Source organism: Mirounga angustirostris, unplaced genomic scaffold (genome assembly GCF_029215605.1).
Source record: "Mirounga angustirostris isolate CCGP_5_RB_7025 unplaced genomic scaffold, mMirAng1.0.hap1 SCAF_17, whole genome shotgun sequence".
NCBI lineage: Eukaryota > Metazoa > Chordata > Mammalia > Carnivora > Phocidae > Mirounga > Mirounga angustirostris.
In genome coordinates, this window is record NW_026991725.1 from 29,748,302 (window position 1) to 29,772,068 (window position 23,767).

The following is a 23,767-nucleotide window of genomic DNA, read 5'->3' on the forward strand; positions in this document are numbered from 1 at the left end:
CCCAAGTGTACGGCTATTTCCTCCTCTTCCAAACATACCAGGCCTCAGGCCCAGAGCCCGGTGCTGGACAGCTCAGCCACAGGTAGGGTTATGTCGCTCCCTAGTGGCGAGGCCTGAGTACAACGCCCATTCTCCACTTGAGAAACTTCCCCACAAATCCCCTCTCCGGCATTCAGTTAGGAAAATACTTTCGGACAGAGAACCTGCCCTGTGAGGCACAAGTGCCTTACAGCCTAAACTCAATCCTGGCATCCTGCCTACATCTCCTGCCCCTCATCCCGGGCACGGGAGGCGCCTCGATACCATGGTTATGAGCTTGGGCTATAAAGCCAGACAGATGTGGGGCCTGGAGAAAGTCACTAAATCTCAGCCCCTTGCACAATGGGGATAATACATGACCTGATTCGGAGGGTTTGTGAAGAGCAGAGGGGAGGGAAACCCAGGAGAATAACCACACCTGACTTCCGGTAAGGGCCACCACACACAAGCTAGCAGTATTAAGGGTCTGGGTTCTCCTATGAGCAAATGACATCGCCACTCGCACTGAGACAGTAACGGATCATGCGTCTCTCTTTGTTCTGGCTGCTGGGGTTCAGAACCAGACCCAGAACAATTCTGGAAGGGCTTCATGCTTGCATTTGGGTTTTTTTCCTTAGTAATGACACTCTACTCTGATTCGCTCTTGGTCACTTCTTCATACTGCACTGTTTTAGTTAGTGCCTGTAAATTTCCTCAAATCTTTTCTGGAATAAGATAGGATATAAACAAATGAGACTTTATTTTGGACTTGATAAGTTTTGTTTTTTACACATATATGCCCGCCTAGTTCAGCATTTATTTTCAAATGATACCATCTTTGATTAAGACAAAAGCCTTGTGTCTAAAAGACAGTGGTTCCAAAATACACACATCAGAATTACCTTAGAGACTTAAAAAATACTCTAATTTAGAAGGTTTGGGATAGGCCCCCAGGAATCTAGAATTTTAAAAAAGTTTCCCAGCTGCTTCTGAGGCAGCCAGCCTAGCCCCTGGCCACAGAGCAGTGTTTGAGAATCTCTGGCCTGGAAACTTTAAAAAAGGGGCCATTAGTTATAAAAGACAATTTTCTAAAAAATGTATCAATCTCAACTCTATTTAACTGACGTGTTTCAAAAACAATGGGTGTAAATGCAAATCTGCAAATCAAATCCACTTAAATTCATCAGGGCAAAAGACCCTGGGAAATCCCAGCAGTTGAAGCCTCGTATAAAAATCAAGACTCTCCTACTGACTTGGGTCTTTGAGTTTGGTTTTTCTTAAAGTGGTCACCCCTGGAGTAAACGTCCATGGAATGAAGATAATCCCAAGTTCTTTGACAAAACACCTGTCTTCAACTGCCACACACACACCCAAATCCTGTACAGGGTCACAGATCCTGTCCCCTGGAGGTTCGTGCACCTGCGTGACCTAAGACTTCACCCCAGCTCCACCAGAGGGTGCTCCTTCCCCAGCCTGGAGCGCTTCCCTTCGCTCTGGCAGGGGAGAGGGGGGTGTTGTGGAGACAGGAGCACCCAGTTAGGCCAAGGGGTGTTCCTCACAAGGCCCTGAAAGCCAGTTTGTGCCATCTCAGTGCCTCTGGGTCTCCAGACACACTGTGGGGGCTGTTCCTTAGCCCCAGGTGGTAAAGACCCACGAACTGCCTTCATAACTTTTATTACAAAGTCGGGAGGATGGCTCTCTAAGTACAGCAGGACAGAAAGCCTTAGCTCTGGCTCACCAAGACCAGCGCTCACTGGGAGGGCGTGTGTGGAAGCACGCTGGCGTACACTACAAATAGATCTATCACATCAGCCGTGCAGGACGGGGTGCTGGGGGAGTTTCCACACCCACCGCCCACCCCCCCGCCCCCGCCCCGAGTCAGGTCCACATGGCTTAGTTGTTCCTTACGCACCTTCCTCTAAAGGATGCTCTTCGGCAGGATCCTTAGATGCCCAAGGGAATAGGACAACCGGGTCTGTGCAGTTCAAAAATCCATTTTATGGAACCCTTTTTATGGACTGCTGAGATCCCCGTGCTGGCAGGGGGGCTAGGGGTGCTGGAAATTTCACCTCCCCAAAGTCAGACCTAGGTCTGAAGACGCCCAGACTCCTCTGTCTACCCTCCAGGCCACTGCTCTTACTCCGGCAGGACCCGCAACCCTTTTATGAAGGGGTCCTAGACCCCCCCTTCCTTGGAAACCCAGGGCCCCTGGTTAGCACAGAGGGGTAGGAGCAATGGAGGGCCCACCAAGTGTGAAATCAGTGCCAGGGGAAACTCATGTTGAAAAATCTGTGACAATTAAGACACATTCGCCAGAAGGTATGCCTAAAAAGACCAAAATTGCTACAGAAACAGGTGGGAGGTAAACAAGGGAGGTGGAATGGAACACACACAGAAAAGGAAGAGAAGACAGATGACCGTCCAGGTGACAAAAAACAAACATAGGACGCAGGTGGGGCAGGACAATCCCAGGTGGATTAATACTGACCCGGGTTCCAGTTCTGGGAAATTCCAAGTATTATTTTATGTCTTGCCACAAGGCTAGTGAGCTTAGGGGCTGGTAGGGCCTGTGACAGATGAAAACACATGCTAACCACGTCTTTCTGGAACCTGCAGTGCTCACTCACAACAGAGAGGCTGGCTTTATAATAAATTCCACAGTGCACCAGGTCCTGGTGCAGCCTTGATCCAGGGTTGGTCAGAGAGGGAAAAATGTCCTGGTCCCTGACAACAGAGACCCACAGGACACCAGGGATGTCTCCAGGGTGGTGCCTGCCCACACTGGCTGGGCAGAATGGGGGCCTGGCTGGCAGCTGCTAGATTTCAGGGAAGGGAAGACAGCCAGAGAATCAGAGACGCTAAAACGAGAGAAGACGCCGTAATGGACACAACACTAACCTCCGCATACGGCGACTTTCTCAGGGGCAAAGGCCCACCAGGGCCTGGCCGTGACCCCAGGCTGCAGTCCTGGAACCGCAGAAACCACCCATTCTATTAACCACTGGGAAAAAAAAAATCAGCGATCAGGGTCTTCAGTCTCAAGACCGAACATTCTCAGGGAATAATACTGGCCTCACTTTAGAAAGGAGCAACACCCAACACCCTCATGGGGAAAATCTTACGAGCTTCTGCAATAGCATCAGTGCCTCTGTCTCCTCTAGGTAGCTGCTTCCAGGGAAGGGTGACAAGTACCGGCAGTTAATCACCTGCATGTCCCTGGCGGATGGGGGAAGCTAGTAACAAGAGCATGGAAATCGGGCACCTGGGTGGCTCAGTTGGTTAAGTGACTGCCTTCGGCTCAGGTCATGATCCTAGAGTCCTGGGATCGAGTCCTGCATCGGGCTCCCTGCTCGGCGGGAAGTCTGCTTCTCCCTCTGACCCTCCTCCCTCTCATTCTCTTGCTCTCAAATAAATAAATAAAATCTTTAAAAAAAAAAGAGCATGGAAATCCATCTGTTACAACGATGTAGGGAAAGAAGGCCTCTTTCCCCTCCTTCGTTTTGCTTCTGCTCTGACCTACCCATTAGGAGCCAGGAGGCCAGACGATGACAAAGTGGACAGTCCTATCTGCAAGGCTCACTATGAAAGCCTTCCCAGGGTGCGCAGCAGCTACGTGGACAAAACCGGCAAAGCCATCTTCTCCTTCCTGCTTCCTCCCTTACCCTTACCGTCACTTCCTCCCCCAGTGAGGGCAAGAAAGAGAGAGAGAGAACAGGTACTTCTTTCATTTCCTAAGCGCCGTGCATCGTGGGGGCACTAACTCCCCCCTCCAAGGTACCACAGAACACAGAGCAGGTTTGAAACTCCCACTAGGTTACAGATCACAATTACTTCCGAGTGGTCTTCACAGTTAAGAAGGGCATACATTTCAGAAGGCAGCCTCTGGGCCCCCCTCTCGCGCTCACGCACACACTCTCACGCAGACGCTCACTCGGCGGGAACGATGGTAGCCTTGGGCCGTGGCTGGCTCACGTCAGGTACTGCACCACGAGGAACATGACCACACAGGTAAGCAGCATCCCACCGATCATAAAGTACTTGTCCTGGAAAGCCCGCTTCTCAACGAGCCGCATCACGGTGTTGGACAAGCCCAGCATGTTGGCAATGTCGAGGATCTTCTTCTGAGTCCCCTGGGGCAGACAAGCAGAGAACGGAAAACAATGATCAACTCGTCTTGCCAAGGAATGGGACTTTACCAACAGACAGTCTCCTGGTCATGCCTAAAGCACATAAAATGCAGCATTAATCAGAAACAGATCGACGCTTACGGTCAAATGACTTTTGATTAAGGTACCAGAGCAAAGCAAGGAGGCAAGAAAAGTTTTCTCCACAAATGTGCTGGAACAATGGACTCTAGCACACATACGTATCACGGACATACACACACACACGTCTCCTGTATATCATATACGTGTACGTGTGTGAGAAGATCCTCAATTCATATTATGCACAAAAATGAATTTGAGATGGATCGCAGAATTAAACATAAAGCTTCTGAAGGAAAACACAGGAGAATATCCAAACACTGGAAGCAAGCCAGGTGTACGTCAACCAGAGAATGGGTAAACAATGTCCGGTGAGTCTGCATGATGGAGACACTCCTTGACAATTAAAAGGACCTAATGACCGACATGAACAATATGAAAGAGCTTGGAAAACACTCCTGAGAGGAAGCCACACTTCCGAATACATTTATATGAAGTTCAGTAACAGGCAAAACTCCTTTATGGTGAGATAATCAAAACAATGGTTGCCTGGAAGGAGGAATCATCTGGCTGGGAAAAGCAGGACGGATTGTCCAGGGCCGATGGAAAGAGTCTCTGTCTGGACAGCAGTGTGAATTACAAAGGGGTGCGCGTCTGCCAGAATCCAATGACCCAGGCAAATTACATCTGTACACCTGTATGTACATTATACCTCAAGAAAATTTTTTTATGTTGGAATGTTTTATGTATTTTTTTTGAAAGGGCAACATCAAAAAACTCTTCCTCTGCTCCCTAACCTGTTCACCTTGTAGAGTAGAAACCTCTGGGATTCTCCGGTGTAACGTGTGGGTCAACATCCATGTTTACCAGAGGGTCTGACGTGGGTGACACGGAATGAGACACCAACACAGCGACCCCTTACATAAACGCCACCAAAGCCAAAAGGGTATTTTACTCCTAAATCAACAGCACACACCACCCAGCGTGCCCTTCCTCTCTGCTTTCTAAGTTTTCTTTTTAAGCACACTCAATTTCTTACGAAGTAACAAGTATAAATGACTCCTGGGGCAGACCCTAACCTACTTCCATACACACCACCCACCGCATCCTTACGGATGGCATCTAATGCCCTCCGTGCATTTTTTAAATGAACGATGCATTAACGAGCAAGAGAGAAGAGGCAGAAGTGAAAACAACATGAGGACAGGAATTCAAAACCTGGGTTCAGCCCAGGCAATGACGAATAAGCCTGAGAGGGATCTCTCAAGTCCAACTTAACTGTTGCCAGAGGAGGCCAGAGATGTGTTTTTTTCCACGACAGTGATGGTAAAATTTAGGCTCACGCTAAAGATTCTGCTTAGCTCTGAGAGCAGATTATTTCATCACTGTACAAAGTGCAAGTATCAAGCTTCTAAAATCACCTGAAAATTAACATAAATTTCAAAAAAAAAATGTATTCCTTTCCAACCACAAATTTCTCCAAATCACGGCCCAGTTCCTTCATGCTCTCTCCTATATTCCTTTCAAATGGTTTAGGCAGGAAAACCCCGGATGGAAGCGGGGTGGGAGGCGGGTGGCGGGAATCAAGAGACAAAAGGCAAGTAGGGTAGGTGCGTGGAGGAAAGTGAATTAGAAAACTCACATTCCAACCCCACCCGCCTCTCAGGCTTCCCTGCACTTCCTTCTGGGGACAGCCTAGGGGCAGATGCTGCTTGGACCCCCCCGTGACACCAGACTTTGCTGGGAAATGAACACTGGGTTTAACAAGAAGCTCTAACTAACCCCCACCAGGTCGACCTTAGTGCAATACGGTGAGTCTTATTCTAAAAGGGTTTTACTGAGGCGCCTGGGGGGCTGAGTCAGTAAGTGTCCCAACTCTTGATTTCAGCTCAGGTCATGATCTCAGGGTCGTGGGATCGAGCCCCTGATGGGCATGGGGCCTGCTGAAGATTCTCCCTCTCCCTCTGCAAGCTCCCCCCAACCCCGCTCTCGCACACGCTCTCTAACACAAATAAACAAAAGGGTTTTACTGTTTTTCTGGGATATGGACAGTTTTCTAAAGAAAGGGCAGATGAGTCATCACTTATCAGTTGAGATTACTGCAGGTGGCCGCTCGGAAAGAGGGGCACCTGTGAAGCTGTCAGAGACCACACTTCTAGACCATCAGAAGCACCACGGCCAGCGGCAGGAGGTCAAGTGTCCCTCACGGCTCGCCTGACCTTCTCCTTCGTAAAGATGGCAGGGGCTGTCCAGCCACGTACTGAAGTCCTGCGGAGCTGACAGGCTCAACGTGGTCCAACAAAAACTAAGATAAGGCTCACACTTCCGAGTGACTGTTTCTCACAGCTCAGTGGCTGGGAGTGCTTCGTTCGCAGGGGACCACACCCTGATAATAGGCACAGCCCACACCCCATTATCCATCAGCGCTGATACAGGAAAAGGGCTGAGGCTGAAACACCACGACTGACATCAGAATCTGTGTAATGTTTCTGTAAACCACTCCCGGGATCGGGGGTGGGGTGGGGGGAGGTTTGAGTCTCAGCCAATGCGGCAGGGCTTCTAGAAACACCTGTGACTAACGAGAGTGCTAGCGGTGCTGTGGGTCAACGGCTGGTGCTCTAGAAGCCGTCTGCTGCCGGCCTACCAGGGCGGCCCTAAGACCCCACCCACGGGGGCTCAGTTACAGGAGCACAAAAGGTCTCGGTTCCAAGGTGGTCGTGTGTGTGTGTGTGTGTGTGTGTGTGTGTGTGTGTGTAGTGCTCTCTGGGAAGCCATGGGAAGGGGAGGTGCCCCATACGGCCGCATCTGCCTTCTTAGAATCGTGGATTCTGTCATTTTTGAAATTGTGGAATTTCTTGGTCTTATTGGTTCCTTTTGTAGCAGTCACTTTCATGACAGGTTCAGTAAATGGAAAAGGACCTAGACACCGAGAGATGCTAAATTATGCTTCGCTGCAAGCACAAGAAATAGCTCCTGGCGAAGATAGTGTGGTGACCTGTGGACTCACAATAATTCAGCTCTGATAGGAAGGATCCCAGACTCCATCAAAATCTCAAAATGTGAGGATACGGAACCGCAATGTAAACGCAGGTACCAAACCGTTGGATGAGGCCAAAACAAGGGGCCTTTTCCCTGTCCCCCAGAAGGGCCCCCACCTTCAAGGTCAGTCTCTGGGCCCTCAGTCCCTCCAGAATACTGTGCCCTCCTCCAATGAGGTCATCCATGTTGTGGTGAATTTTCTGGAGGGAGGAGTTGAACTGCAGCGAGTCATCCATTGGGATGGTGGTATCAGAGTCCTGTGAAAGAGACGCAGGCACTGGATTAGCTCTGCTGGCTGGTCAGCTCCTGGGGTCCCACCGCATCTGGCCGCTCTGCCTTTTGGCCAAGGCCAAGCCAGAGGAACAGCCAGAGGAAATGGTGCAAGAATCAGAGGAACCTAACAGAGAGGAGAAAGCAAAGCCAAGACCTGGGGTGGCCTCTGTTCGCTCAGAGGAAGAGCAACTTCCCTCCTACTTGGCACTCTGCAAATGAGTCCCGCTACACAAGGCCCGTTCATTCCTGCCTCTCTACCATGACCACAGCCTAGGAAAAACATCAGGCCTTCAAGGCCTCGCTGGCCTTCTCCTAAAGGCTTTCTCTGACTACTTCCCTGACTATGAACTTAGCGTGGTCCACGTGTTCCTCTCCTTGGCTTTCCCTTAACACAGTATTAAAGGTTTGCTTTGGTTCTGCAGCTGTTTTATCTACAGCTTATCTCTGCCATTAGATGGGAGACTCAGGACAGAGGAGCCCATTTCCATGGAAGGCTAATGGTAGCCTGAATGACAATTCTCCTAAGCAGGCAAGAAAGGGCTGTAAAGAAAGGAAGGGAGGGAAAAACAGACACTGATCAAGTGCTTTCCCCTCTGTGTGCGCATTACCCTAAGCTCACTTAATCCTCACTCTTAACATGACGACATAGTTACTATAGTGTCCCCATTTTAGAGGTGAAGAAACTGAAACCCAGAGAGGTGGAACAGCTTGTCTGAGATCAGGCGGAGCTGCTAAGTCCAGCAGGGCCTGCATCTCACTACTGAGTGCAGACCCTGCCCTCTTAACCACCCTGTGGAGACAAACCCTGAGACTGGTCCTGGGGCTCTAAGTTTACACCAAAGTGGGCCGTATACAGTCCCGGTCGGGACTGGCCGTACTTCCGCTTTCCTGCCTCCTGACCATGGCACACTCTTCGGCCTGGCAAGCAGTGCCCTTCTCACCTCCTTCAATCACCACCAAGAGGCTAAACCACCTCCTTCTTTGCTGCACAAGTCCGGAATCATTTCCCACGCACCTGCTCTCTGTCCCTGCGGCTCACACGGGAGCGTCTCCCAGGGAGGAGCCCCGGCTTTGCCTTTCTTCCCAAGCTTTACTCTCGGCACCTTCAACAGTGTTTTCTGCACATGGCCAGTGCTCAGGGGGGCGAAAGACTCCAGCGTTTGAATGAATCAATGAGCGACTTCTCTTCACCTGACCAGCATCTGCAGATCTGCCTTTTATATACAAATCTTTCTTACCCTCTAATAGCTAATGGGGCACCATCGCTCAGAAAAACGTATCCTAGTTTTAGCTCACAGAATGACCAGCAAGTAGTTCATTTGGCAAGTCAAGTTTTACTAAGGGCACTGTGTGCTCCGCACCACACCAAGCTGATGAGAAACAAAATAATTCTAAGTGATCGTCCCTGGCCTAAAACAGGCCTGAATACCCAGTGCCATGACTATCAAAAGCCCACAAACCTTTTAGTGTGTTGTATAGTTCATTACGCTTTTGAAAGGCATCTATGAAAACTTGGAAACTACCAAAAAAAGAGGAAAGGAACTACGCTTACCGCTCTACCACCAAGCACATCCTCATTACACTTTCCAACTGTTAACCACTGATATGTGACTGCTTACCCTAGAGAAGCAAAATCTATGCGGGCACATTCTGAAACACTCAGGGAGATTTACTGCCAGTGGGGACGCGGCAAAAAGACAAACCTCTGTGACATGTGGACTGATCTGAATTCTAACGGCAGGCTCAGAACGCTAAGACCTCATCAGAAAATGAACTTCTCTGTAAAACGAAACAAAAAACATAAAGGCCCCCAAACCCACCTCGCCTGGTGGAAATATATGATGCAGGACACGCAAAAGGCCAGCGTGCTGTACAGCCGTGTGCAGGAAATGATCCTATCGAAACCCAAGGGCAGGGCCAAGGGTGTCCCCCAAATCAAACATGCAAGCCAACAGGCCACTTTCGAACAGGCTCAAAGTTAAGCAATCTGTCCAAAACAAAATATCTGTTAACAAATTCCTCCAAACTGCTGCTCAGATTCGGGGCAAAAACATTTTCACGGACCCGACCCTGGAGCTGCAGACAGAGCCGTGCCGAGCGCCCGAAGGCAGCTTTGGGACGCTGCCCTCCTCACAAACGGTCTCCGTTCTCATCATCATGTCTCTATCTGACCAGAAAAAAACGTTTCCACCACATGAACTTCCACCTCCCGGTCCAACCAGGTCATTTTCACCTCTGCCCGTTCCCTCGGTGTAACCGCTTCCTTGTCGGGCTTCTGTGTCAGCAAAAGAGATTCCCTGTCTGGGTCTAGGGTCGGCGGCAATGCACGAAGGCCACTGTCGTTTCTGGTTAGTCTCCTCCTCCTCGGTCGCCTTCAGACATCCCCGAAGAGGATGAAGCTCCAAGACCCCAGCCGCAGCTCCCGGGAGCTGCCAGGTACCTGCAGATCCCCCACCCCGGAGCCCGGCTTACGTTAGTGGTGAACGTGCGAGACAGAAGCTCCTCTCGCTGTCTCTCCTGCTGTTCCCTTGTGTACCGCCGATGCTGGAAGTTTCGGAGAGCGGTCTGCAGGTGCTGGACGTCATACTTCAACTGGTCAACACGCCTGGAATTGATGGAGAGCGAGACTACATGTCAGGAACCCGAGGTAGCACACTGCAGTGGCCAGGCTCTGTATTCAAGGAAGATGCTTCCTCCCTTCTCCCCACACCGCTTCGCATTATCCCCGACAGCATCATCTGATTTTGATCGAGGATGGTGAAAAAAAAGCAGCAGCCTGTGGTTCCAGTCGGGTGGTCGCCCACGAGATTCCAGCAGCTTTACTTAAGCTCTGCTGGTCTCTGAGTCTGGATGCATGACAGGGAACAGGTGACAGGAAGCAGGCTCAAGGACCTCTCCCTGACCTTCGATGGACTGTATCGCTTTCCAAGAAGAAGCCCAAGGGCATCTTTCGAGTAAAGCACCAACAAAGTTTCATAAAACTTTCGGGAGCAGGGGCTGGGGTGGAGGTGGTGAGGGGGGTTTCATTTTAATTTCATGGGGGAGTATCAAACGTAAGATTGGCATCTCACTATAAACAGACTGACTGAAGTGATTAAGGGCAAGATTTCATTTCAACCCAAGAAGGCAGCAGGAACCAAAGGCCAGAGCCAACCTCTCCGACAGCAGTAGGCTTCAAGTGGCCCTGGGTCTGGTCAGAACAGCAGTACCGGAGGCAAAATTTCAAAATGACCCAACGTGAGGAGACACGAGGCTTCTGAGCCACTAACCTTACAGGGTTTTTATTTTGAGGAAGCATCACTGAAAGGGAATCGTGCCCTTTAGGGGAACTTTATCTTTACAGAGTCTCATTTTTCAATGCGTAAATGGATTTTCAGAATATTCGCTAGCCTCCCCTGGGCTAGCCCTCACGGGCTGAGGGTGTCAGAGCACTCACAGTTTGGCATTCTGTCTTTTGTTAGGGGGCTCCTTGCTGGACAAAATCTCCAGACGTTCTAGATGGCTGAATATCTGGTCTATGCTTGCTTGGATTTCGTTTTCTACTACTGCACAAAAGAGAAAAAAGAATAATTGCTGGAAAAGAGACAGCAAACTTAAATTAGAAGGATACATTAAACACATCTTTTTTCCATATCCGATAAATTCAAAGAAACACATTTTAAAAGGAGAAAAACACATATACTAGTGAGTAACTGGAAAAAATTCAAGTTATACTAAGTGACTCTGTAAATGTTGTTCTAAACACACACACACGTAACTGTTAAAGCCATAACAATGCCAATTTTTAAAAAAGCTAGATGAATCTGTAGAAATAAATTTCTTGCTTTTAGAAATGAAATATTTTAAGCAAAATGCAGTATCTTCTGAAACAGAATGAGGTCTCTTTTCCTTTGAGATTATTCTCAGATACGAGTTATAAATATCTAGTAAAAAGGCTGCCAATTGAATTCCCTACAGTAATGAGGTTAAAAGAAAAAAAAAGCAAAGGGGAAGATGAGTGTGTGAAACACAGAGGAGTGCTCCCTTAAGGCTTTCCGTAAGAATGGGCAGGCTGACGCTGATGTCCCCAAGATCGACCAAATATCACTAGGAAAGGCCCAGGAAAGAATCCACAGAGGTAAAGATATGATAAATACACTCATTTTCCTTATCCCTTTTGATAAACAGTCGAAATTACCGCTTTTCCATTTTTAATCGTATGACGATGGGAATGTTGGGAAGGCAAACAGAGCCGATTGGACACTAATCTGTGCACAGAAGAAAGGCACCCAGACTGCTTCTCGCCCCAGAAAGACATGACAGTGGACCTGTCCAACCTACAGCTGATATACAGTTTAGATGAGAACGAGGTGGGCACAGAACCCAGAGATGCTTTTGAGGCTGTGGAAAGGAGGCAGAGGTGGCCAGAATCGGGCGTGCTGACAGCCAGGCAGGGAGGTGACGGGGTGGCCTCCGCAGCGTGTGGGGAACCAGCGGTGCCTGTCTCACCAGCTCCGAGAGAGGACCTTTCCTTACAACGGCAAAGAAACCTCGAAACAAAAAGCAGAGCTCTTCTCCAAAGAAACCAGGGTGTGGGAACTAAACTAATTAATACTGCTATTCGTTTCTGAATAATCCTCCTAAAAAGCCACAGTTCTCAGCTCAGAAGAAATGACCGATTCCAGTTGAGTATCTCTGAGTTGGTAGGGAGTACATTCCTCTAAGCGCTCGGTAATTAGATTAAGACAGATGGAGGAGAGAATGTCCATTCCCATAGGGCCATGTCAGGTTGAGTGGAGGGGTAATGGGGGATAAGACTGGTGGGATTCCACAGGGCGCAATGAGGGAAGTCAGCGACTTTGCCAGAGGGTTTTTCTGTCCACCCTAACAACAGAACTCATTCTGCGCTGAATCATTAAGCCCCTGAGGCAGAAACGCGGTCAGGAAACCCAGCCCATTAGCATCGTGTCATCAGAGAAAGGACTCTGGTCTCCATAGTTAATTACTCACAGTGCAGAGACTGCTTGTCTGCCGTCTCCAGGCGTCCCATGTGAGACTGGATCTCGTGGACCTGCCTATCAAAGGAAGAGAGAGGAAATGAGCGAGACAGGAGTAATCAACAGTGCTTTGGTCAGGAAAGACACGTTTTCTGATGCCAACATGTAACTGATTTAAATGGACAGCATCGCTGAACTGTAAAATTTGTAAGTGGCACTTTAGGCCACATGTTTTGGCAGGGTTTCTAATAATTTAACACGGATATGAATAATAATACTGACAGGCAGCATTTACTGAGCACTTGCCACATCTAAGACATTCTCGAAGTCAATAACCCCACGAGGAAAACACCATTATCATCTTCATTTTGTAAATAAGACAACTGAAGCCCAGAAAGGTTATGTAGCTTGTTCAAGGTCACACAGCAAGTGATAAACCTCAATCTGGACCCAGCCAATCCCACTCTCTGTTCTTTGACCCAATGTGCCGAGTGCTGGTCTGTACTAGGGAGAGTCAAAGGGCAGGACAGATATAATCCTGGTCCTCGAGAAACAAGGTAATTAGCAATGACAGGCCAGAGGGACATGGAAAGTCCCCAGATTTGAGAGAGCACTCATACGTACTAGTATAAACAAACAGGAAGCGGAGGAGTGCTGGTGTCAAGCAAAGGCACAAACATAAACGAGTACGCTGGGGGAAACTGGTGGGGCGAAGCGAGTTCTGAAGATCATTCTGAAGAGGGGAGACATGATCTGGGGAGGGAAGAGATGAAGAAAATGATAGGCAAAAAGGCATGTCATGTGGATTACAAGCAGGCTGGCCGGCCTGAAAGAGAGTTGGGGTCGGAGGGGAGAAGGGATGAGGTGATGAGCTGCAGAAAACGATCAGAGAAGGTCCTGAAAGATAGGGATCTCCTGTTTGGTAAACACCTCTCCCTGGCAATACCAGGCGCTTGCTATCTTGTGTGGAAATGCAACACCGTACCCTGGCCCCCTAGCATGGTCCCAGACATCAGGCCCTAGAGCACTCTCTGGAGGTTCCCCAGGGCTTGGCCAAGGTCACCCTCGGAGCCCTTCCTAGCAGGCCTCTGTGATCAGGCCTGGACTACTGCTTATGCTGCCCCTGACAACTGGTTCCTGGTGCTTTTGGCCTCTGTACCTTAGAAGCACAGGGAAGGAATCTGCTGAGCTCTTATTTCCTCTCCAACCCTTGAGGGAAACATCAGCAGCCATCCTCCACCATGAGCACCACAAACTGTGAACCCAAATTGACCAATGCAAGCAAAGGAGCCCAAATTTGGTTTCAACTTCCTCTTGTCTTTTCCAGGGCTTTCCTGTAGCCTCTAAACATGACCCATGGCACCAGAAGCAAGGCCAACTCTCCAATGACTCTGAGTGCACCTGGGTGAGACCCATGGCCCTGAGAGGAAACTAGAAATCACTACTAGAGATGGTGGGACCAGACTGCTACTCCAGTAAGGTAAGTCCTGAGAGTTCAGAATGGGGCACGTGGAGATTTGGAGGCAGATATAGGGATGCAGCTTGACTTAACCAACATCTGGATCAGGTTACCATAGAAACAGCAGTAGAGGACTGCATGGCACACTGAAGGAAAGGAGAATTAGGATTTCACAGAAGGCCTGCATGTAGGCAGTGAGGTAAATTCTCAATGGTAGCTTCACAGAGCAAATCTGAAAATTAGCAGCATTAATGACAGGAACAGGAACATAATAAAAAAAGGGGTGGGGGGCAAAAAATATCCCAAGACAACTCTGAGTTAAGTATGAGAGGGATGACCTGCCCCACCTCCTATGAACACTTATTACAAAGCTGTAATAATAAAACCAATATGGTAGCAGTGCAGAGACAGACAAACCCTGACCCCAACGCTGACTCAAGAGCAAAGAACAGAGGCTAGAAAGAGTCCTCTGTGTTTGGGGACTCAATGACATAAACGAGTGGGAAAAGAATGGACTATAATCAATGCCAAAGGCTCAGTTTGTTACCCACACAGAAGACGGTATCTCACATAATACACAAAAATAAACTCAAAATGGTTTAAAGCCCAAACGGAAAAAGTGAGGCTTTAAAACTTTCTGAAGAAACCAATGAATCACTGAACTCTACCTCAGAAACTAATAATACACTAGATGTTAAGTAACTGAATTTAAATTAAAAAAAAAACAACTTTCTGAAGAAAACACAGGAGTACGTATTATGATTCAGGTTAAAGAATTTCTTTTTTTTTTTTTTTTTTAAGATTTTATTTATTTATTTGACAGAGAGAGAGAGATAACGAGAGCAGGAACACAAGCAGGGGGAGTGGGAGAGGGAGAAGCAGGCTTCCCGCAGAGCAGGGAGCCCGATCTGGGACTCGATCCCAGGACCCTGGGATCATGACCTGAGCCGAAGGCAGACGCTTAACGACTGAGCCACCCAGGCGCCCCAGGTTAAAGAATTTCTTAAACAAGACAATAACCAAAACTATCCCCCAAACCTCAAAAACCACAAGGCTGGTAAATTTGACTACATTAAAACAACTTTTCTATAGCAAAGGCACTATTAAAATAAATAAATAAATAAAAAGACAGGCAGAGACTGGAAAACACCTGGAGCAGATGAGAAAGGACTAATGTCTAGAATATTTAAGAAAAATGCTATAAGTCAATAGGAAAAGTCAAACAAAGCACTTCTGTAAAATGGGCAAAGGGCAACTGACAGAAAAGAAAACCCAAAAGGCCAATAGGTATATAAAGAGACACTCCACCTGACTAGTTATCAGGAGAATGCAAATTAAAAATAATGAGATATCACATTTCTCCCATTGGATTGACAAGTATTTTAAACTTTAAGGATGAGGGCTTCACGGTGGGCTACATGATGGTACCCAAGGGATGCCAGGGAAGATTCCTAGCATTCTACCACAGGACTGCCTTTGGCTCTATGTTCTGTTCAATATTTTTTTTTTTTAAACCAACTTACGCTTATGAAGTTTGCATATGATTCTGTACTATAATGAACAGGTAGGATATTGTACCACAAAACAAGTATTAACATTTTTCATTTAGGCTAAAGTAGTAAGATGAAATTTGTCAGGGACGAAAAGCGTTTTGACTTAAGACTTTTTAAAAAAAGTCCAATGTACAATATCGACTGGCACTTCATTCTGGGAGCCATCTGTTAAAGGACACTGTCTATTAAAGGCTTCCCCTAATGCAAGATGGATGAACAAGATGACCGGGAAAGTCTAGAACTCAAGTCACAAAGAGGAATGGTCAAAAGAGCTAGTGATAGTAAGCCTCTGAGGAAAGAAAAGGGAAAAAACCCTAAATTAAATGGGGCAGCTGGTGCTCTTCAAGTATCTAGAGTTAACACATTCGAAGAGGAACGGGTTTGTCCTCCACTGCTGTTCCTTAAGGGAGATCAGAACCAAAAGGTGCAAATTTCAAGACGACAGATCTCAGCGCAGTGTGCCCCTCCCCCATGAAAAGAACCCCGAGAATAATTATGAACTCTCTCTCTTCAAGAAAAGGAAGAAAAACAAGAGCTCCTGCATGCTTAAACACAGGGTACATGAACTGTCTTGGGTTTTATAAAGCCTTTTCCTGACCAAAGTGTGTTGGAATGGAAGATCTTGTCAGTCCCTTTTATTTTTTTAAATTTCTTGAGAGAGAGAGCACGCGCGAGAATGTGCACGAGTCGGGGGGAGGTGTGCAGCAGAGAGAGAGAGAGAGAGAGAGAGAGAGAGAGAGAGGGAACTCCTAGCAGGCTCTCTGCCCAGGGCGGAGCCCGACACCAGGCTCAATCTCACAACCCTGAGACCATGACCTGAGCCGCAACCAAGAATGCCTAACCAACTGAGCCACCCAGGCACCACCACCCCCACTTCCAGATCTTAAATTCTATGAGGACAGAGGGAGAGATGATGGCAACACCCACCCTATAAACATCCTTCAGGTGGCTTTTACTATTTTCCAAGCTAAAACGGATAAACTTTAGTCTGTAGGGAAACATTACTGACTTTTCCCATCTATGCTTAGAATGAACTAGGAGAGATAGAGCCAAGAAAATTATTCCAATCTCTACATTGCATGTCTGAGAGGAAGTAAATGCAAAATAACAAAGCAAGTATGAATGGCACGGTGGGAACCACTATATACCAAGTGGGAAATCTGTTTTAAACTGAACTGGGAATTCAGACCACACACTTGAAGCCAGTAAGGAACAGGTGATACAAAGGTATGACTTGGGGGTGTGGACACTAGAAACCGGAAGTCCTAGCCCTGTCCAGCATGGGAGTCATGGTGGGCTTGGGTAGTAACATAAATAAGCAGAGAGATCTGATAGCAAGTCACTGTAGCTGACTTAAAAAAAAAAAAAAAAAGTCTGTAAAAGATGTAGAAGATCTAGGAAGAATTTTAGAATGAAATTGCTTTTTAAAAGTCATGGAACTACCATCATCCCCCTTCATAAACACCACTTTGTATCCACGCTGCCTCTGACCACTGTGAGCAGGAATGTTTTGGAGTTAAAAGATACTGGATGCAAGTTCTGCTTCCACTATGTAGTGGCTGAGGGACCATGAACAAGTCATTTAACTCCTTGGCACCTCAGTCTTAGGTAAAATAGGGTACTAATAATCACCATTATTTAAAGGCTCAGAGATCCAAATGCAGTATGAAACTGCTATGTAACCTACATAGCATCACACACACCTTTGCGGTTGTTTTTACTTAAAAGTAGTGGGAACCATCTGGTCATTCTCATCTCCCTGACTTTGCCTCTACTATAATTAGCCTCCCACCAGAAGGCAAAATCAAAAAAAGGAAAAACTGGTCTTGAGATAAAGTAATAGTTTTTACACCCAGCTGCTCATCAAAAACACTTGGAGAGCTTTTTAAAAATAGAGCTTCTTGTCCTCCAGACTTAATGAATCAGAATCTCTGGGGATAATAAGGTGAATGAGGCTGGACGATATAGGGGACAAGTATGGGCACCTTTACAACCACTGGAATATCAAAAATAGAAGCCTGGCTACTTATTCCTCTACAAATTTCATCCGAATGCAGTATTATTTAACTGTAAGATGTTTATTCTGATTTTCATCTTTTTTTTTTTCACTCGTTGCTCAGGCGGTTCAGGAGTTTTCAAGATACATAACTTTAAAGTATTGATCTCAATGTAATTTCAGGGACACGGCAAGAGATAACCACAAATTGGGTTCAAAGTTCCAGTGCAATTCATATGCTCAGTTACTGCTGTGTCAATTCAGCTACAATCATTAATTTTCGCAACTGCAAAAGTTAATTGCTGATGCTCACAGAATTGTGTGTTTTCTTCAAGACACTCAATCACCAGGATTATGAAGCTGAAAGGAGCCTGGAAGTTTAACTGGCCCAAAACTAACATTTTATAGATCAGAAAAACAAGGTGAAGAAGTCTAGAATCAGAACTCCCAGGTTCAGTACTTGAGGGGAAAGACAGACTTTAAAAGACCTGCCCTTTCTTAGCAACGTGAGAACTGTCATTCCTTTTCCAACTGACTCATAGGTCAAATTTTTAAAGCCCCTTCCTATAATTTTTATATGAGACTGAGGCTCCCAGGGTGAGAGCAAATTCTGTCATTTTAATACCGTTACAAAGTAGGCTCTATATTTTCACTCACCCAAACCAAACACTCCATCATTATGCTCTCTAGTATAAACCATAGCAGAATAAAAAGGGGAAAAGTGCAGCAGCAACAAGATCAGTGTCAATAAGAGTAGGGGCTGACATCATTTAGGAGCTGTGGGCTACAAGGAAGCTTTTTCTGACGACCTTAGTCCAGTGATGGATCTTTCCAAATTGTTAAAGAAGATTCCGTCTGTACTGCTCATTTACCCTCCATCCCATCCGGCCACACCTTAGATCTTTCTTCGGACGTCCCTTGACTGGTCCAAGTAAATAGTAAACTATGTGTAGGGGCCTCACTCCCCACCAGCTCTACCAACCCAGAGCATCAAGCTGGCAGGTGCTGGACAAAGTAGTATAATCTGTAAGTGTGACTTTCCCTTCGCCTAGTCTACCTAGCAGGTAGTCACGGCCTCGAAGATCCCAGGAGCCGTCCGGCCCAACGTCCCCACGCATCAGGCGGGACCCTCCATCCGCCGCTGACTTGGGCATCCCGCCAGAGATGGAGCGCTTCCGAGCTGCCCCCGGCAGCGCCCCGGCGGAAGGACTCGGCCTCCACACTGGCGGACGCCCCGAGGCCCCAGCCAGGGGAGCCGGCCTCGCCCAGCCTGGCTGCGCCCCCGCCCGTGCCCCGACGCGGCCCTCACTTGTGCGTTTGCTGGTAAAGCGGCTCCATGTCGCCGGCCCCGCCGGTCCGGCCCTGGCTTCCTCGGAACACGTCCTCCCAGCCCCGCTTCCGGCTTGCGGCTTCCGGCTTCCGGTCGCAGGACCCGCCCCCTCCTGCCGACCAGGGCTGTCCCCACGCGCGCCCTGCTGGCGGTGGTGGCGAGAGAGGAGGAGGGCAACGGGAGAAGAGGCCCGGGCGAGAAGGCTAAGTGTAGTCAGAGGCGCTGCCGCAGGTTGGGGACGAGGAAGCATAGGTTTTGGCAGGGGGCGATCGTCAGCATCGAGTCAGGCGTTTGACAAGGGCAGTCGGAGAGGACTGACGTGAGGTGCTCAGAGCCCGGCTGCGGGAGAGCAGGTGCATACCTGCCCTTCGCTGTAAACTACCTAACTGTGGGTCCGGAGATTTCGCTCTTCACTGGCCTTTCTGACCCAAGCTTCTCCTATGTCAAATCTGTCCGTTTACTGCCCCCCCCCATTCATCCTTCCAATAAACTCACAATGAATGAGTGGTTACCACGTGTCGTGTGTGCTGTGGGAGAAACCGGGTTCCTCTTGCCCTCAAAAGAGGTCGCGTTCTAGGAAAGGAAGTAAGATAAAAGTACAAATAAACATCTACAAGGGAGAAAGTCCAAAGAGACTGAGCCGAGCTGGGGTCAGCCCCGTCGGAGATTCAGGAAAGACTTAATGTAGGAGCTGGCATTTGAGTTGGGGCTTGAAGGATTTGGACGCTTCGGTCTCTCCACGTAGACCTAACCCGTGTCCACCCTCCCAGGCTTATCTGCAGTTCCTCTCAAGGGAGGAGATGTTCCTCTTCCTTTGACAAGTTGATGCTTTTATTTTCCTGTATCCTGGAGCCCACCCAGTTTTGTGTCCCAAGAGACTGTCCACTCATGTACATTCTTTCCCTAACATTTTTCCATTTATTCTAATATTTATTTATTCATGAGCACCTACTATTACTAGGCACAGATCCTGGGGGGAGGAATACAAGGTAAGTTACCCTCAAACGTCTCATCTCTCATAGTCTGTTGAGAGGGCTAATTATGCCCTCAAGCTACATGATCAGGTAGAATAAGTGCTATAAATGGTACAAAGTACCATTTTTCTGAAGAAAAGCACAAAGGGTTCATGGACTAAATAGAGATGAAGGGAAGGACATTTGAAGGTGAGGATATAGCTTGAGAAGAGGAAAATCGTGAGAAAGAACATTAGACCTCCCGTGGCTGGGTTTAGGGAGCTTGGGGCAATAGTAGTGTTAGAAAGAAAGTTGGAGCCAGATCATGGAGGATCTTAAATGTCACGTGTAGATTTTTATTTACAAATTTTTTAAAAATTCTATAGGTAGTTAGAAGCTTTTAGAGGTTGGATAGAAATTTTAAATTTTCTCAAAGAATTTTTATACCTACATTTTGCTCTTCTTTGGACCTCACAGCATCCCCGTGAGGTGGGTAAGGCCGATAAGGAAATTGAAGTCCAGAGGACCTCCCCTCTGCTTCTCAGGCTCTTAGGTCTTTATATGGGCATAGGGCTTTCTCTAAAGAGAAGAAAACTCCATCCCTCCATCTTGCTGCATTTTTAACTTCTATCTCATTTTCTTTTATGACTAAGCCATCTGGACAGTTGATCTACACTGCCAACATCTCTGTGGGTGGCTTGCCTTCCAACCTCTCCTCTGTTCTCCTAGAACTGTTTTCTAGCTCACCAGAGTCTACCTCACTTAGTCCAGTGGTCTCTTTCCATGAATCTTCATACATATATTCATTAAACTCATACTATGTATCAGGCACAATGCAAGGATTGGGGCACAAAGATGAATAAAACATCCATCAGCTTGCCATAGAAGTTCTTTATTTTTTATTTAAAATCAATTAAATAACATATAGTGTATTATTAGTTTCAGAGGTAGAGTTTAGTGATTCATCAGTTGCATATAACACCCAGTACTCATTACATCAAGGGCCTTTTTAATGCCCATCACCCAGTTACCCCATCCCTCACCCAACTCTCCTCCAGCAACCCTCAGTTTATTTCCTACAGTTAAGAGTCTCTTATGGTTTGTCTCTCTCTTTGATTTTGTCTTACTTTTCCTTCTTTAATATACACATCTACACAGAAGGGAAACATCCACAGAGATATTTAGAATATCATGTGGTGAGTGTGGAATAGAGGTGATTACGAACTATGTGATGACAGAGAAGTGACACTTAGCCTAGTTTGGGGATTCAAGAGGACTTCAAAGAGAAGATGATACCCGAACTGAGTCTTGATTTATTTCTTTAAAGCTAGTTACATTATTACTCATGATGCTGCATCAACCTTCACACTGACATGAATACCGACGACCCAAAGTTTGTTACTATGCTTCACTGATGATGACACTAATGGCAAATTTTCCCCAGGGTATGCAGGAAAAGATGAATAATAATTCACTGTTAAGAATTTTTTAGTATAAATTTATAATAATATAACTTATATATAAGCTATTATATATTATGTATATATATATCTATCTTCCAACTATGTCTTTTCTTCCATTCTTTAGGCCTTAATCCCTGCATTCCTAGAATATGATCTCTTTCAGTGTTGACTGCACCCCTGCCTTCCCCACACTGAAACCAGTTGGCAGAGGAGAAAGGGTAGTTAGTCTGGAGGTGCATGGATGAAAAAAGAAGTCCCATTCATGCAAGGAATACATGGCCTTCCCCTAGCCCTACTTAAGACTGACTCAGTGGCTCATGACATCAATAGAGTGATCAAAGGAAAGAGAAGACATTGATTGTAAAAGCCAGTCGGCAGAGTAATTGTCTCGAGCAGAGAAGACAGACATGGCCACCTCTGGTGGACTGCCTGATGTGCAGTGCAAAACCTGTGGTGGGCGTGGGGTAATCACCCTTACCAGGGAAGGTGGGGAGCCCCACATGGGGCAAAAAATGCTGCCAGCCCCACTATTCTGGTGTGTTGTAGACTGGAGGCAGGCTTGTGGTCAGAACACAGGCTGGCAAGAGCCATGACGTGGACCCAAACAGGTGGCTCAGCTCCAAGGGTCAATGGTGGACTGTCAGTAGCCCAGAGTCCTGAACTCATCCTGTATCCAGTATGAATGGGAATCACCCCAAATCAGCAAGTCAGTACCATTCAGGTGGGGTGACCTTGGGCAATGCCACAAAAGAAATACTGTGCTGGTAGACAGAAGCAATCTTCTTGCCAGATCGCCCTGGACAACCCACAGGCATGGGCTCTGGAGCTTTTCAGGGCACTTGGTCAATCGATACCACGTATGGGGTGGAAGGTTGGACAGTATCCCGAAGTGCAGAAACAGAGGAAAATGATCCCAGCCACTGAAGGGGGACTTAGAAAAATTCAGAAATAGCACACCAAAGTGGGGTCCCACAGGCCTGGGACCTGGGCCAGGGACTTCACTTGCCCGGATCTTAGGACTATATCATGTTGCAGAATAAAGGTGGTCTCATATTCTTTGCTCCCATTAAAAGATGGAGTCTAATTCCATTTCCTTTTCAATCTGAGCTGGACTTAGTGACTTGTGTAATCAATATAATGTGGCAGAAGAGAAATGCTGGGTTTCCCAAGGCCAGGTCATAAGAACTCTTGCAGTTTCCACCCAGCTTTTGGGAGCACTCATGCTGGTAAACCTGAGTCACCTTGGAAGAAGTTCAACTACCCTGACACTATCATTCTGGAAGGCCCGTATGTGTAGGTGCTCCACTCAACATGCTCAGCTGAGCCAGATCTCCCAGCCAAGGCACCAGACATGTAGGAGAAGCCATCTCGTACCCTCTGTACTAGTCTATCTGCCAGCTGAATTTCACCCAGTGACCTCAACAGGAAGAAGAATGGAACTGAAGGATCATCGAACTCAGGCTATGCCTGAATTCCTGTCCCAGGAAATCAAGAGATAACAGCAAACTGGATGAGATTTTAAGCCACTGAATTTGGGGATAGTTTGTTATACAGCAATAAATACCTGACCTCAAAAAGTTTGTTATCTAGATGGAGAGACAGGGTACAGGACTTATGAAAAGGTAACAATGCCATAAAGACAATTAGGTTCTGTCAGAATGCAGGGAAGGAAGAGATACCTTTGAACGTGGATGATGAAAGAAGGCTTTCCAGAAGGGATGAGATTTCAGCTGGACCTTGAAGTAACAGGAAAGATTAAGACGTATGGAGAGGCAGGCGCAGGGCATTCCTGGCAAGCCGGGAGGTAAACTTGGCAAGGTGGAGGGAGTCCCGGGCAGTCTGTGTGGTTCCTCTGGGCCAGAGCAGAGGGTCGCTGCAGTAGAGAAAGATGACGCTGGGATGCTGACAGGACAGATGCATGGGGAACGTCTGCAGGGCTTTGAGCCTTGGCTAATGGAGTCAAGCAACATTTCAGGAAAATCAATACGATGCCTTCATGCTCTCTCCTTTTATTTAAGCTTCAAGAGGTGCCACACCGTTCTATGGTTCCAGGATTTGGCACACCAACTCGGGATCAACCTGTGTGTTCCCTTTGTGGTGTGCTAAACTTGAAACCTCTGAAGAGTATTTTTGACCTGTCCAATTTGATGGAACTTAATTCTTGTCTCTGAAACCAAATTAATCTGTTGTGTGTCTCTGGCTGCCTCGTTCGGTTCCTTCTCCTAAACTGTCAGTGCTCCCTATACTCCCCACCCTGGTCTCTGCCCCCCGCTCCCGGCGCATCTCCTAGTCCTGTTTCCTTCTGAGCCCCCTTGCCCCTACTGTCCATCCCATCTGTGCCACACACCAGCATACCAGCTCAATTCCCCTACCGGACTATGAGAGCCCGTCGAGAGGTCCCATCATTCCTCAACCACTCCCTCCCCTTTTCAATCATCTTCTTGAATGATGCCCAAGCGATCCTTCTAACACAGAGATTTGCTGTCATAGTTACACTGGGAT

At 47.4% G+C, this 23,767-nt stretch overlaps 1 protein-coding gene across 4 annotated transcripts; it reads right to left on the minus strand.

Annotated features, from left to right (window-relative positions):
* Positions 1-815: 815 nt before the first annotated feature.
* GOSR2 (golgi SNAP receptor complex member 2) lies at positions 816-19,324 on the minus strand. 4 transcript variants are annotated; one of them, XM_064582897.1, is made up of 6 exons: positions 18,829-19,285; positions 12,525-12,589; positions 10,972-11,108; positions 10,008-10,140; positions 7,379-7,519; positions 816-4,148 (listed from the first exon to the last, which is right to left on the minus strand). In XM_064582897.1, the coding sequence occupies exons 1-6, from the start codon at positions 19,097-19,099 to the stop codon at positions 3,987-3,989; spliced, it is 909 nt and encodes a 302-aa protein (XP_064438967.1). In that variant the 5' UTR covers positions 19,100-19,285; the 3' UTR covers positions 816-3,986. The 4 variants fall into 4 exon arrangements, with proteins under 4 accessions (XP_064438967.1, XP_064438969.1, XP_064438968.1 ...); XM_064582899.1 differs by having other exon boundaries at positions 10,972-11,080; positions 18,829-18,981; XM_064582898.1 differs by lacking the exon at positions 7,379-7,519 and having other exon boundaries at positions 18,829-19,324.
* Between the last annotated feature and the right edge of the window lie 4,443 nt (positions 19,325-23,767).